Source organism: Orbicella faveolata, unplaced genomic scaffold, assembly GCF_042242905.1.
Source record: "Orbicella faveolata isolate gen_17 unplaced genomic scaffold, um_ofav_v1 contig_47, whole genome shotgun sequence".
NCBI classification, from domain to species: domain Eukaryota; kingdom Metazoa; phylum Cnidaria; class Anthozoa; order Scleractinia; family Merulinidae; genus Orbicella; species Orbicella faveolata.
Window position 1 is genome coordinate 2879437 of NW_028301577.1, and position 14819 is coordinate 2894255.

The 14819-nt window shown below is 40.1% G+C and overlaps 2 protein-coding genes across 2 annotated transcripts; both read left to right on the forward strand.

Annotated features, from left to right (window-relative positions):
• The first annotated feature begins 17 nt into the window (after nt 1-17).
• On the forward strand, nt 18-8971 carry LOC110059982 (all-trans retinoic acid-induced differentiation factor-like). Its single transcript, XM_089278984.1, has 8 exons — nt 18-311; nt 838-909; nt 1339-1422; nt 5271-5386; nt 5562-5603; nt 6324-6379; nt 6910-6998; nt 7749-8971. Exons 1-8 carry the CDS (start codon nt 79-81, stop codon nt 7783-7785), a joined length of 729 nt encoding a protein of 242 aa, XP_089135110.1. The 5' UTR covers nt 18-78; the 3' UTR covers nt 7786-8971.
• Nucleotides 8972-10203: 1232 nt separating this feature from the next.
• On the forward strand, nt 10204-14474 carry LOC110059986 (ankyrin repeat domain-containing protein 66-like). The gene is made up of 4 exons (XM_020766704.2): nt 10204-10545; nt 11901-12065; nt 12253-12481; nt 12666-14474. Exons 2-4 carry the CDS (start codon nt 11927-11929, stop codon nt 12859-12861), a joined length of 564 nt encoding a protein of 187 aa, XP_020622363.2. The 5' UTR covers nt 10204-10545; nt 11901-11926; the 3' UTR covers nt 12862-14474.
• Nucleotides 14475-14819: the final 345 nt, after the last annotated feature.

Consider the following 14819-nt stretch of genomic DNA (forward strand, 5'->3'; position numbering starts at 1 on the left):
ATTGTCACATGACCTTCAGGAGATTCCCATGAGCTAAAGACGACAAAGAAGAAGCCGTTTTCCTTTTTACCTGTAAATATGAATCTAATTTTTCCCCGATTGTACATAGAATTTTTACTTTTTTTTATTTTACTCATTGCAAATTCGAGCACAGGTAGCTTTCAAGGGGAATCAACAAGGGATCCAAGTGCATTCGAGCTTTGTAGAACGAAGTCTTGTGGAGCTAACAACACCACCACAGTCTGCCGAAATCGTGGCAGAAATGAAACTACCTCAGGGCGATGTTGTGTAAAGAATGGAAACGTGGTTGGGTAAGTTAACGTTTATGGAACGCTTTCAAGTTCTTCATCGTTTGATCTCAAGCAATGACTATGTAGTTTCCTAACATGTTCCATTTATTACTGGTTTCATTCAATTCCAACGTAAACTTAGCTTATTTAACAGACCACCTACCGACTTTTCAAATCTTCATATAATTCTCCTTTTGAGTTTAGCAGTAAAGACAGAAAAAAATGCTGCCGAAAACCAGAACGTTAAGGCACCTTAAAATGCAGAAATAGCAAAAACAGATTTGAAAGCAGTCATCTTTCAGTGGGGAGGGGGGGGGGGGGGGATATATTCTTGCAAAAAAAATGGTTTCATTTCCAACAGACTTTACTGGAACGGACATTGAGGACCATAGTCTGTAGTTCCTTTTCAGATTAATCCACTGACCTTTCGGTATGTTAAGTTGTTGGTCTCGGCATTGTTAGTGTAAATAACAATTTACCCTAAGCTGTTATGTTAATTTTTGTTATTTGTTCCATTCCGCCGACAAATTTGATGTCCATTTTTCAGGCTGGACCTTAGTAACTGTTCACTAACAACTTTGCCCAGCTTGGAGTCTTTAAAAGTGGCTCTTAGATGGTTGTAAGTATAAGGAATTGTGCAAAATATTCTGTTTTATAATCATCAACAATTTTTTTTTATTTATTTTTGTTTTAAACATCAACAATGGTAGTGTGGTTGAGTGGTAGAAACTTTTCCTATGCAGCTAGCCCCTCAATTTAATATAAGACATAAAATCATTTAGCATTGTGTTTCTAACAAAGAACAACTAAGGGGGAGGAACAAACCTTATCTTACACATCAAACCACTGTGTTGGAATAGTATAATTTAGGGTTATAACTACAAAAATTAATATCAATTAGTTTTTCATTTTCTCTGTTATACCAGTGAGGTTAATAAACTCTACATTATATGCACCAAGTCGAAAAGGTAAAAACTGTAAGAAATCACACGCATACAAGCTACTGTAAGTTATATGTAGTGAACTGTTGTTTTGTGATCTTTTACAGATACTTGCAGGACAATCCTGCCCTTGAATGTAACAACAAAACGTTCGTCAACAGTTTTAAGGGGCTGGTCAACCTCTCAGAAGTGTAAGTATGGAACATATTGATCTAAAACCTAACTCAGTCCCTCCACTTGCTTCAAACTGATTGTCAAACTACTGTATCCAACCATATTCAAAGACACCTTCTTTGAATAATGCGACAGAAACTTCTCAGACTACAGAGTTGGAAGGCTTCTTCCTGCTACAATACAATCTGGGTAGTCATGCAGATTCTGTAAAGGACAGTTTCTCACTTTCTCACATGTGCATAGTACAGTGTATAAGAACCTTACTTGATTTTTTACTGAAGCACATGTAGTTCAGTAACTCCATACTACCATTTAAGGAAGCAGGATGACTGATGGCCAATTTTTACAGAAGATGTTAACAGATTTTTCCAGATATATATTAAAAACTAAAAATGATGTTAAAAAATAACTTTAAAATGGGATGTTTCAAATAATGTAATGTAACCATCTTCAGCAACAATGCAAAATGGCATCCAGGTGTGAATGAGATGTTTTTAGGAATGCGAGAACTTCACTAGGGATTAGATACTGAGAAACTTGTAAATTGAATGAGGTTCTCGCATTCTTAAAAACATCTCATTTACATCTGTACTGTATTACATATTTAGTAATACATGCAAATAATAAAAGAGTAATAACTAGTAAATGAATGGCTTAGTGCAAGACTGACGTAAGTGACTTTTTCGGGTGAAAAATGATTTTTTCGTTCAAAAGCGCCCAAATTTTTGCATGTGGTCTCCAACGTAATAGGAAAACATTGCCCTGTGTTTGTATTCCTTGTTTTTTTCACCTGGTGTACAAAACAAAGTGGAAAGTTTACTCGCTCAAAGACGGGATCTGGAAATGAATTTCTTCAACTACGTTGTGACGTAAGCTTGCGTTTGCATTATTTTGGCGCGCAAGACAACGTCAAGCTTTTGATCAGACAAGTTGAAACCTCACCTGTTGCATGAAGTCCGCTTATTTGACTCATATTTGCGCCCGCCTGGCGGTGAAAGGACTTCATTAAGTCCGGAAACCCGTAAGTCACTAGCATATCTCAAAGAAGCGAGATGTGTTGCTGTTCCAAGATCGCTAAGCGGTCGAAGGCACACTGAAGCCAGGCGAGGAGTTTGAAAGCACTTCTCATGCCAAAAAATGAGTCGATGGCGAGAAGTGGCCCATTTGCCAAATCTTGCTGTGCAGAACGTTTGGAACTAAAGAAGTGCTTTTAGACTCTAAAAAAATCTGTTTAGTTGGCCCGTAGGCCTTGCCGTGTTGAAGTTGCTCAGGGATATCCCATAATAATCTTTAATGCATCTCGATAGGTCTTGTCAGTCGATCTCAGTCGGCAATGGAAAACGTGACAAACTTACATTTCGCTCAGCCAACCGAATATTAATTGAAACAGAATCGACGGAAAAGATTTTTTTCACTGAGAAAAGTAATGTATTACTTCATTTAGACAAAAATAGCCCTAAGCCCCGATTCTTTCCAGGAATAAATGGCCAATGTTTTCATGTAAGAGAAATGATTGATCCAAAGTCGCGATTGTTGACCATTGTTGTGTTACAGTGTGACAGTTGACCTTTTGGGAACTGGGGCAAACAAACGCCAATCATATTATGGACTAGCGGCTTTCGATCGCTTGCCTTTATTATCATGGAATCCCAATGGAATGATTCGTTTGTGAGGTTAGAAGATGGCGAGAGAAAGAGACAACAGTGTAAGTCTTTTGTCTTTAAATATGCCATTCCTTTTGCTATATATTTTCCGTTTGTTTTCGGTTTTCCCGCTTAGATTCAGTTCAGTGTTTTCACAAATATACAGGGTATTTAATTATCGCAGAGACGGAGCAATTTCAGATTGACTCAGCCGTTCAAGTACTGTAATTCGGAAAAATCGTCTCTCTTCGAATGTCAAGCGTTAATTCCTTGTGGCAACATTTCACGAAATATGTTTTATAAGGTATTTGTTGTTCGTCACGCAGTCAAAGTAATGGCAAGCTGCGCTGTTATAGCTCATTGAATTTCAAAACGTTTTACATCGCAGTAGCACCTATGAAATGCCGCATTTCGCCAGTGATTTTCACTTTTTTTTTTTTTTGAAAGAATGCAAAGCAAACTCTTTTTAGTTCTTAAGGAGTTTCATGTTTTCACTGATTGCAAAACGTTTCACGAAATATGTTTTATAAGGTATTTGTTGTTCGTCACGCAGTCAAAGTAATGGCAAGCATCGCTGTTATAGCACATTGCATTTCAAAACGTTTTACATCATCGCAGTAGCACCTATGAAATGTCGCATTTCGCTAGTGATTTTCACTTTTTTTTTTCGAAAGAATGCAAACCGAACTCTTTTTTGTTCTAAACGAGTTTCATGTTTTCACTGATGGCAAAACGTTTCACTCTCAGAAGATAGGTAACCACCGCTAATAGACACTGCTCGTTGACTTTATTTAGATTCCCGATAATGCATGCTGTGTTTATGAAATGAAGCGTTTTCTTGTTTTATTATTTTCCCTAGGCTAGCACCAAAATAGAACTAACCCTACCACAAAGTGTTTAGAGACTCTAACCCTAAGCCCTAGCCCTAGCCCTAGCCCTAGCCCCAGCCCTAGCCCCAGCCCCAGCCCCAGCCCCAGCCCCAGCCCCAGCCCCAGCCCCAGCCCCAGCCCCAGCCCCAGCCCCAGCCCCAGCCCCAGCCCCAGCCCCAGCCCCAGCCCCAGCCCCAGCCCCAGCCCCAGCCCCAGCCCCAGCCCCAGCCCCAGCCCCAGCCCCAGCCCCAGCCCCAGCCCCAGCCCCAGCCCCAGCCCCAGCCCCAGCCCCAGCCCCAGCCCCAGCCCCAGCCCCAGCCCCAGCCCCAGCCCCAGCCCCAGCCCCAGCCCCAGCCCCAGCCCCAGCCCCAGCCCTAGCCCTAGCCCTAGCCTTAACCCTAAACCCTAGCCCTAGCCCTAGCCCTAGCTCTAGCCCTAGCCCTAGCCCTAGCTCTAGCCCTAGCCCTAGCCCTAGCCCTAGCCCTAACCCTAGCCCTAGCCCTAGCCCTAGCCCTAGCCCTAGCCCTAACCCTAGCCCTAGCCCTAACCCTAGCCCTAGCCCTAACCCTCGCCCTAGCCCTAGCCCTAGCCCTAGCCTTAACCCTAAACCCTAGCACTAAAACGGTAACCCTAACACTAAATGCTAAACCTAGGCCAAGGGTGAGGGTTTGGTTTTAGGTCTAACGCTAGCCGTGGGGTTATGTTACCTTTACTGTAACTGTCAAGCTATAGGCTCATCTTTCTCTAAGGCCCATGTTCATCCATTTCGTTTTGCGGCCCTGTATTATTGTTTTGAAGTCACCGTTGTCCTAATGTTTCTTTCTTTTTTTCCGAAGACAAAGCGCAAACCAGCTAAAAAAATATACGGGGCTATGCTCTTCTACTCAATTGAAGACGACACGCAAAAATTCGGGCGCTTTTGAACAAAAAAATCATTTTTCACCCGAAAAAGTCACTTACGTCAGTCTTGCACCAAGCCATTCAAATAAATAGTGAATAGTAATAAATGATAAAAGTTGGTTGACATAGCACGTTTTCTATTAACCACTGTGCCTTACATAAATTGAAACCTTACAACGGTCAATGAAGGATTTCCTACAAGAGTCAAAAACAATGGATTTAAATGGGCTAACATTATAGCTTATATGCACCTTAGTAATAGATTAAAAAAAAAGTTCATTAATACAGCATATTTTCTGTAAAATATATTCAAATGTGACGTACATGAATTTAAACCCTACAGGAATTATAGCCCAATTTGAGAATTTTATAATTATCAACTGAAATTTGATTGCCAGGTTAAAAATATATTTACTTGAGTAAGATTTCACAAAAATGCAATTGTTATTGCAGGGTTTTACCAAGTAGATGTAACTGTACAGGAGGAAATAGTCTTTGGACGAATCACTCTACAACTGGCTCTGAAAGGTGGTGTGAAGGTCAGAAGAATTCATGCAGTTTCATTAATGGTAGGTGGACTATTTCTTAAGTCGAGCGGCATTTTTATTTTTGGCTGAAAAGCCATTTCTTAAAAGATGATTGAGAAATGCAAAACAAGTGGAAGATAGCATCCTGGTTAATTTTCTGAAGAACTCCCATATCAGACCAGAAGAATACTTAATGTTGGACTTGGTTATTTTTCAGTTACCTGTCCTGCTAATTCTGCATGTTCTCCAAATGGACCAGGTATGTTTATAAAATTGCATTATTTTTAATAGTAATACAGTCGAACCACAGGCTGTGACTACCGGTACCTCTTGTAAGCAACCACCTCTCTTCAGTGACCAGTTTTCCAAAATACCAAAAGTTTCCCAATAAAATCACTATATTTTGAACCTCTTGTCAGCAGCCCCCACTCATAAGCGACCATGACCACTTTCAGAACTAAAAGTTTGAAACTTTCTTTCGGTTTTAACCTCCCATAAGCGACCACTTGACAGATAATAGAGCAGAAATTGGATAATAATAAGGTGTTGCAATGTTATCGTATTCCTGGGTAACACAAGAGATGGAAATTTCTCAATGGCAAATGACAGATTTTTCCTCAAAATTGACTTTTCTCGTAAGCAATCACCTCCCATAAGCGCTTACAGGAGGCTCGACTGTATTATCAGCTGAAAATAAATTGTCAAATTAAAAAAAATCTCAAAATTTGTCCATTCTAATGAGCCTATCGAAAGGTTATGACATACTTCTTTCAGCTGACATGATTAACATTTGCCTCGTATATTTGAATTTTCTCAGCTTAAATTGCCATAATTTTCAATTTTTCAATTTGCCTTGATCAGATATGTGAATTTTCTCAGCGTAAAGTTTAATTTTTTATTAGCAAAGCTGCTTCATTAATGAAGTAAGAAACAATAATATCCTATCCCCCTTAACTTGAATTTATGTTCTTGTGTACAGGGTTTACACAGTGTCTTTGTGAACCAGGCTGGTTTGGTTACAAGTGCTTAGTAAAGGTATTAAGGTCTTGTTTTATATCAGTAGTTTATTGTTTTGTATTGCAACCATCAGTTTGAAAGCTTAGCAGTCAAAATGGTTAGCAAGTTGGTGGGCAGAAAGAGAAAGGATGATGCAAGCATGCACGTTATGTTTTTCGTATTACACTGTTAACCATTGTGACCCCTAAATTCCTCTAAAAATATGCTCAGAAGACCAATTCTGATCAGCTATTTGTCTTAGAACAATAGGAGTCATGACCAAAAAGTTGTCAGTAAGGGTGGTAAAGGCAATTACCGGATAGTTAAGGGCAGCACAGGGATTTGAGGGGTGCTTTTTGCATGGGTGCAGAAGCACATGCTTCAATGGGTTAAGGGTAAAGACACAACAGAGGACAAATCCCATGGATATTTTACATGAATAGATTTATCACAGACTTGTTACAGATGCTATCAGTGATCCATTCACTCTGTGACTGGTTCATTTAAATCCTGTTGTTTAGTCCTACACTTCTATTAACTTTTTTCTGTACCTTACTCATTCTTTTCAGGGCAGGTTTCCTTATGCAATATTTTTTGGTGCCCTCGCTGGATCAACTGTGGTTTTAATAGTCATCCTTGTAGTACTTCAGAGGAAAAGGTGATGTGCATGTGATAATAGAATAATTTTCTCAACAAGGGAGTTGTGGTGGCTTCATGATTAGTGCGCTTGTCTCCGGATTGAGTGGTCCAGATTTGAGGCCTGGCTGGGGACATTGTGTTGTGTTCTTAGGAAGACACTTTGCTCTCACAGTGTCTCTCTCCAACCAGGTGTTAAAATGGGTAGCGGCAAATTTAATGCTGGGGGTAACCCTGCAATGGACTAGCATCCCATCCAAAAGTGAAGCCTTGGAGCAGATGGCTCATAGCTGCCGGAGCTTATCCCAGTTTCTGTAGCATGAAGCAGTAAGGAGTATTTCTACTCCCCCTGGATGGGATGCTAGTTCATCACAGGTCACTCCCCCGTAATTTGTTAGGTTTCCCCAACAATTCGCCAGTACCCATTTATACACCTGGGTGGAGAGAGGCACTGTGAGAGTTAAGTGTCTAGCCCAAGAACACAACACTGTGTCCCCGGCCAGTGCTTGAACCCGGACCGCTTCCTCTGAGGACGAGTGAACTAACCATGAGGCCACCGTGCCTCCCTCAGCATCCCATCCATGGGGAGTGGAAAACTCCTAGCCGCTTCATGCTACTGAAACTGGGATAAGCTCCGGCCTGATAGGCCACTTGGTTCGTATGCAGACTTACACCTCTACCTAATTTTTCAATATTATGACCTAATTTAACTTAATTCTTGCCTCCTGTGTTGAATTTTTTTCTGATAGACTTTTTGCCTTATGTCTTGCAGGAAGAACCAAGCATTAACACATTACACAGGTCTCTGATGACATGGATAACAGAACAAATAGCAATGACACAGTCAAATGTATTGTTATGTTATGGCTCACCTGAATAAGCAATTGTTTGACAACTTTCTGGTTTGTTCCACACTTTTTGGCCACAGGCAATTGGTCAGCAATAAGTAGTTTTATTTTTAGTCAAAATGTTCAGTGGTTCATACCACTTTTTATCACCACTTCTCAAAGTTTTTTATTAAGTTTGGATTTCTTGATGGCTTGATGAGTTGAATTGCATTTGACCAATCAAAATCTAGGAGTCTTGTAGGTGCAGTTGACATTGGCAGATGTCAACGTTCCACACTGGCACTCTCTGCTATGACAGTTTTACTCTCCCCTGCCCCCCCCCCCCCCCCTGTCCTGCTTTCACATAGATTTATTTGATTGGTAGAGTCAAACAGAATCCATTAAAACATTGTCTAAAAGATCAAAAACTTCTTCCAATGGCAGTGGCATTGCATGCATCAGTGTAGTAGAAATTCATAATTTTATTGACATTTTAAATTATTATTTCCAGTTTTACATGTAAATTATAAAATTTTATCATTATTTATATTGTATAATTCACCAATTGAAAGCTGTGTCAGGCAAGAGTGTTCTAAGCATACAACTCTGTTGTTAAGCAGAACAAAATATTGTTTCTTTGATCAAAATCTTTGCCACATTACACCTTCAGGTGAACACATGAATATGAGTGTTAGGTTTTAAGTTTTTACTCCAAAAAAATGTTTTTAGATCTCACACGTCAATCAACATGATATGTCAAATAAGGCAGCTCAGCTTGGAAAATTGTTTTTTATATTATATATAGTGTTAGGTCCTATAAATGATTCCTAAGCAGCTTTATTTATCTCGGACAAAAAACCAACTTATTTGTCAGGTATGCTTTGTGATTAATTGTACCATGGAATATTTCTTTTAATCACCCTAATATAAAAATCTGAAAAGGAAAATACAGATTAACAGGAAAGTTGTGAGCTGTTTGTTACAAGGAATGCCAAAAGACACATTGTTGTCTCTCTTTAGATATTTCCCCTGCATTTTTTAAGTTACACCACTGTGTGATACTTGTAACTGTTTCAGTTATAGAAGATAATTATTAGTAATCATTTTTTACCTCTTTTGTACATTGAAAATGAGTAGTATGAAAATAAACTCTCGTCTTGTAAAGGGATTCTTACAGAGACAGGTCACTTCCTTGGCAGAATCCAAACCAAGTTAATGTCTGAGGAAGATCAACATGCGCTTTCTGTTATCCGTCTCAGACGAGTAAACCGTCTGGTAGGCGTCTTGCAAACCCTGTCCAACGGGAAATGCTTGGCTATCAAACGCGAGCAAACATTGTTTGGTGACCCAACATGTTGATGTTGTATAGAGTGGCCAAACAGTATCAAACATGTTTGATCACCGTCCAAACGAGCAAAATGTCTTATCAGAATGTTTGTCGACGTTCAAATTTTATCAAACACGATCAAACAAGGTGCCCAAACGGGAAAATGTTTGGTCATCAAACAATGTTTGATCGTGTTTGGTCACCAAACATTTCACGTTTGGACAGGGCTTTAGACGTGTTATCGTGTATTAAGGGCAGACAGATTATGCTCCACTGTTACGCGAATTAACTGTCTGAGAAGGACAGATTAACCCCTTTACTAAGCAATCACCATATTCTGGACTCGTGCACCCTATCCTATGTTGCCAAAGGCTTCGTTGGATGTGAAGTGAATATCCAGCCATGGAAATGAATGGACAATACTGATTACGGGACCACATTTTCCTCTTCTGTTATCTCCGTAAGTAAACCCTGTATTAGTTTGCAAGACTGATGACCAACTTCGAAAATCTCCTTTTAACACTGACTTCTCAAAGTGTAAGGTCATTTAGAAATCATCTGAAGTATCACGAACCGATAACAGCAGGTATGAAGCTGCAACAATGTATATATCATAAATACTTTCAGGGAGAATTTCCTTTTCATCGAAGTCTATTACACGCCGGAGGAATTTGAAACGGAGGTTTCACACCTAAAACGTATCAAATGAGAAATCTGAAAACGCAACATTTGTGATTTGTGTTTGATGAAAACTCGGGTAGGTAAATCACAAGATTATCGTATAAACGTCATCGTTTCCGAAAAGCTCCGTTTTCAGTCAAAATGTTGTCCGTCCACGTGCTAAAACGCAAAGCCGGCGTTTTCAAATTCCTCCGGTTTGAAGAGCGTTTTCGAAAAGTTCCATTTTCGAGACGGATTAGTGTGGACGGTAGCCCTAACCGTAGCAGTAAGGCTGCGTTTTCAAATCTCTCTGGCGTAGTGTGGACCGGGGGCCTCTATCGGCCGATCACCTCAACGTGATTTAATTTATGTGAATAACTTATTTTCGGCAGGTGCACTCTGCCTTGGCAACGGAGCTGGAGATTCATATGTTAATATCGCCTTCTTCATGTTGATTTCTATAATGTTGACACGGCAGAAAGCAACTTACCGTGTATTAATTTAAAAAGCGTCGCGCCTTTGTCGCACTAATATGCAAAATGTCCTTTAGTTTTTCACTTTGTTCAGCGTGAATCGTAAGTCGGAGTTCAATGGAAAATACATATTGGCATTTTTAAGGACGCCCAACGAGGAAATCATATAGTCTTTGGCCTTTAGCTTTTATAACAAAGAGGCGGGATGAAAATCCGTCTGAATATTGTAGAAAGATTAGAAGAGATTCTTCAAGCGGTTCAATAGCTCTGCAATAATAAAAGGTAAGTCTTGAATCTGCCATTGAGATGAAACAATTTTCTTTTTAGAATTTCAATGACGAGCTCTGCCAAGATTAAAGAAAAGTATTCCTGAATGGTTAATAGAGTGAATTATGGAAAATGACTAAGGTTCTTTTGTACAAAATTATGTCTGGTTTTTACATCTTCCGGTCCCAGATTCTCGAATTTTACGGAATAATTCTCACAATTTGTGTTCCTTCGTGAAATTTACAATTGGCTTAATTAACTCCAGTCAACAGTCAAGAACGAATCAAACTGAATCTAATAAAATACACAAGCTTGTCCGTGTAATATGAATACCAGTTCAGACAGTTCACAGAGTACTTTAACTGGCATTATTATTGCGTGAGGGCAAAGCGCATGTTACAAGCCCGTATGTCGTTTGTTTCAGCTTCCATTACTTCACTATCCTTGCTGCAAGGTAAAGCTTTTTGTTTGCCAGTACCTTGTTTGATTTCATTGACAACTTCGTACTACAAGATCAGTCCACCGCTTGTGAACTTAGGTCCTTGTTTACGTTCAGGCACCGGTACAAATGGGTCCTCAGTATTTTTATGCTTAGGACGTATAACTACTATTGCAAATTTACAAAATGTTGCGGGCACCTTTTGATATACTATCTACTAGTCCAAGAGAAAAGATAAACTTTCTCGCGATAGTAGAGTTAATCGTCAGTTGTGAGGGTCACCAGCCATTAACGTCAAGTGGACTTATCAACAAATTCATTATTCACTCAGTGTGCTAGTTTTACAGTCCGCTACAAAGTTTCAACTTTTAGATGTACCGACAAAATAGGGTTTTTTTTTTTTATCCGTTATTGAAACTGAAGGACCTATTAAAGATCTCAAAACGAGAAGTTAAAAGGGAATTTTATACTAAGATTGTAGGTGTTCTGTTCTGTGTAGGACTTAACTTGTTCTCAGGCATTGCGAGGGACATTTTGTTGCTATAAACTAAACACGCCAATCACCTGTCGGTGATTATAATCTAACACCTAATGCGATAACTACCCGAACTTTGTAACGGTAATCTGAATAATATAAATAAGTGGTTTGCGGAAAGCCACAGCTTGAGTCTGGCTTTGGTGCAGATTCCAATGAAAGAGGCTACCAGAAACGGCCCAAATTTAAACTGACAGCTGTCACTCTTCGTCTAGTTCATCCTAGCAACCAAGCATATAAAGATCCACAAATTTCAGTTTGTAACAACATTTTCTAACAAACAGCGTCATCCGCCGCTACTGAGGAAATGACCAATGAGAATCTTTGTCAGATAAATCCAAGGACATTGTGATTTAGAGAGAAAGAAGCCCTCCATTGAAACATTTCCATTTGCAGGATCTGTAGTTAACGTGACGTCACGGATGACGGCTCTGCATGAGGCCGCGGCTATTGGCGATGCCCAGGCCTGTGAATACCTGCTTCTGAGCGATGAGTCGGATCCAGACGGAGAGGACTGGGACTGGGGCAAGAGAACGCCTTTGCACGTGGCTGCCGCGGCAGGTAGGAAAAGACTGGTAACAGTAAAGCGACAATGTTAATTGCATGCCTAGTTCATCAGCCCGAGTGAAAATTGGAAAGCAAATCCACAGACAAATCCATACAAACCTAAAACACAACTGCCCACTTTCTAAAAGCAAATCTACTCCAGTACTCCCTTTTGAAATTCGTTTCTATTATTCACATCAAGGTCACGTGGCATGCGTTGAGAAGCTTCTGGAGCATGGCGCAGACGGTGAGATGCGCATGGCGGGAGGGTGGACGCCCGCGCACTGTGCCGCTGAAAACGGCAGTGTGGAAATACTGCAGGTTCTTGTCGATAATGGGGCAAGTGTGACGAAAAAAGACAATACTGGAGATACGCCCAAAAGAGTTGCTCAGATTTATGGTCATATGGACTGTGTAAAGTTCATTGAAAGGTGTGGTACTTTATCACGCTTTTTTTTATTTAAAACATTAACTTGTAGAAAACCCTTTTTCTCTGATAAGTATGAGAGACTTTAAGTGCTGTCAGGTCCACACCGCATAACTGAGTTTAATTGCCAACAGATCACTACTCGACTGGCAAGATAATCGATTAAAACCGTTTTTTTTTCCTTCCAGATTGGAAAATTCCAAGCCACGTGAATCTGAGACAGATGATCACAGCAGGTCCACGAACAACGACGCCATGACCAGGCGAGAGATGGTAGTGAGTCCACAGCAGGAAGAGGGAAACCTGGACACAAGTGCCATTTATTACAGTGAGGAAGAAAGGCAACACAAGCACAACTCAAGGGTCACATTCCTGTTAACATAAAACAAGTCACAGTTAATTTCCCTCGATATTAGATTCAAGACTCTGGAATCCAAATGTCAGATTTGTGACCGTCATAGTAAACAGCTCAACTTGTGAACACGTGAAGTAGAGTTAACTTTACTGAACACCAGTAGATCGATGAAAGAGCCCACGCCAGTTCTCCAATACGGGAAAGGCGCTAGGTGAAAAATAGTTATTCTTCGCGTGTTTTACAAAAACTCGCCAGAAACGGCCTGCCAGTAATGAAAGTTTTGGAATAGAGAGAGGGTTTTCCAAAGCTTTGGAAAATAATTGAGATTAGTTTAGTTTTGCTGTTCTTCAGCTTCACTGACTCGCGCAACGCGATGAACGGACCTCAATGTTCAACACAATGTGACTCTATCATGTCGTTGTCCCGTTAAGCTTTCTACGTGGTAATCAGCGTTGCTTCATTATTATGTTTCTATGTTTGGCTGATCAGGTCTTTTACAGATCCTACGTACACCGGCAGCATTTTCGTTTGCGGTCTCTTGCATCATTGTCTTATCATTCGATGCATCTTTTTTTCCCTTTTCATTGGTCAAGAGCCCACAACGTGACCTCCAAATAACTTCCTACAGATAACGGTCTGCTGACGCGTAATACCGTTTAAGTAATATATCAAACACGAGAGACAATGTTTCTTCGGGATTTCTCAAACTCATTAATAATTCATCAAGTGTAAACAAAGGAAATCATGACCGTGACGGTGTTTGGATATTTGATCTTAATTAGCATAGATTTTTACGATTTTAATTCTCCGTTTTCTCCTCAGTTTTAGTTTTAATTGAGAAGATATATCAAACACTCAAGACAGTGTTTGACCAACTTTCCAAACACCTCGAAGTTCGTCAAAAATACTTCGCTACGCGTCCCATTTTCAACTCTCTTTCGGTGTTTGGAAATGTGGTCAAACGCGGTCTTTCATGTTTGATATATTACATCCAAACACTGAGAAGAGAGTTGAAAATACGACGTGCGGTGGTGTATTTTTGACGAAATTCGAGGTGTTTGGATGGCCGATGAAACACTGTCTTGAGTGTTTGATATGTCTTCTCAATCGAAACAAAAACTAACGATTAAACGAAGAAGTACATGCAAAATCGTGAAAATCTATCCTAATTAAGACCGGGTATCCAAACCTCCTTCACGGTTGTGATTTTCTTTGTTTTAACCTGATGAATTATGAGAAATGAGTTTGAGAAATGTTAAGAACTGTGAAATACAAAATATGTTACGTTAAACAAAGAGTTTCGTACGTATGGAGTCCGTCTGCGTATTCAAACGTGTACATGTAGTTTCTGTTGCGACTTGATGAAACAGTTGATCATTGAAGAATTCAGTTTTACAATCAAGCGATATTAGTTGAAATTATATATTAACTATGTAGATAGAAGTACGTTAAAGCCAAAAATAGAACAAAATAACTTAAAATTTCACCCCGGGCTAAATATGAAATCTTAAGCCATATTGCTCAAAATTCTTTTTCCTTTTTGGCGAGATAAAAATTTCTAAAAATACCCAAAACAGAGAAAAGGAATACGATTAAGGAATTCCTGAGACAAGCAAAATTAAAAACAAAAAGACTCGGTGGATTTCCTGGGGAGGAATTACTTGGCCTCCAAGCCAGTTTGGGAGTAATCCCTTGTTCGTAGACCCAAATCTCCAAGTACCCGGGGAGAGGTTATTCGGCCCCCAAGCAGCTTGAGAATAACCTCTCTGCAGCAATGTGATTCGAACCGAAAACCCCTAGCGACCTCCGCTGCATCCCTTGCGCGCCACATTTACCGCCCGGCCACCTAGCTTGCATTGGTCATGGATGCAGGCGTAAACGAGGAAGGGATAAGGAGTCCCCCTCCTTCCATTCGCGCTTTGCCTTCCGGCTTCACTTGCTACGTAGGCTACCCGGCCACCCTGAAATCCGTTGAGAATTTTAGCAA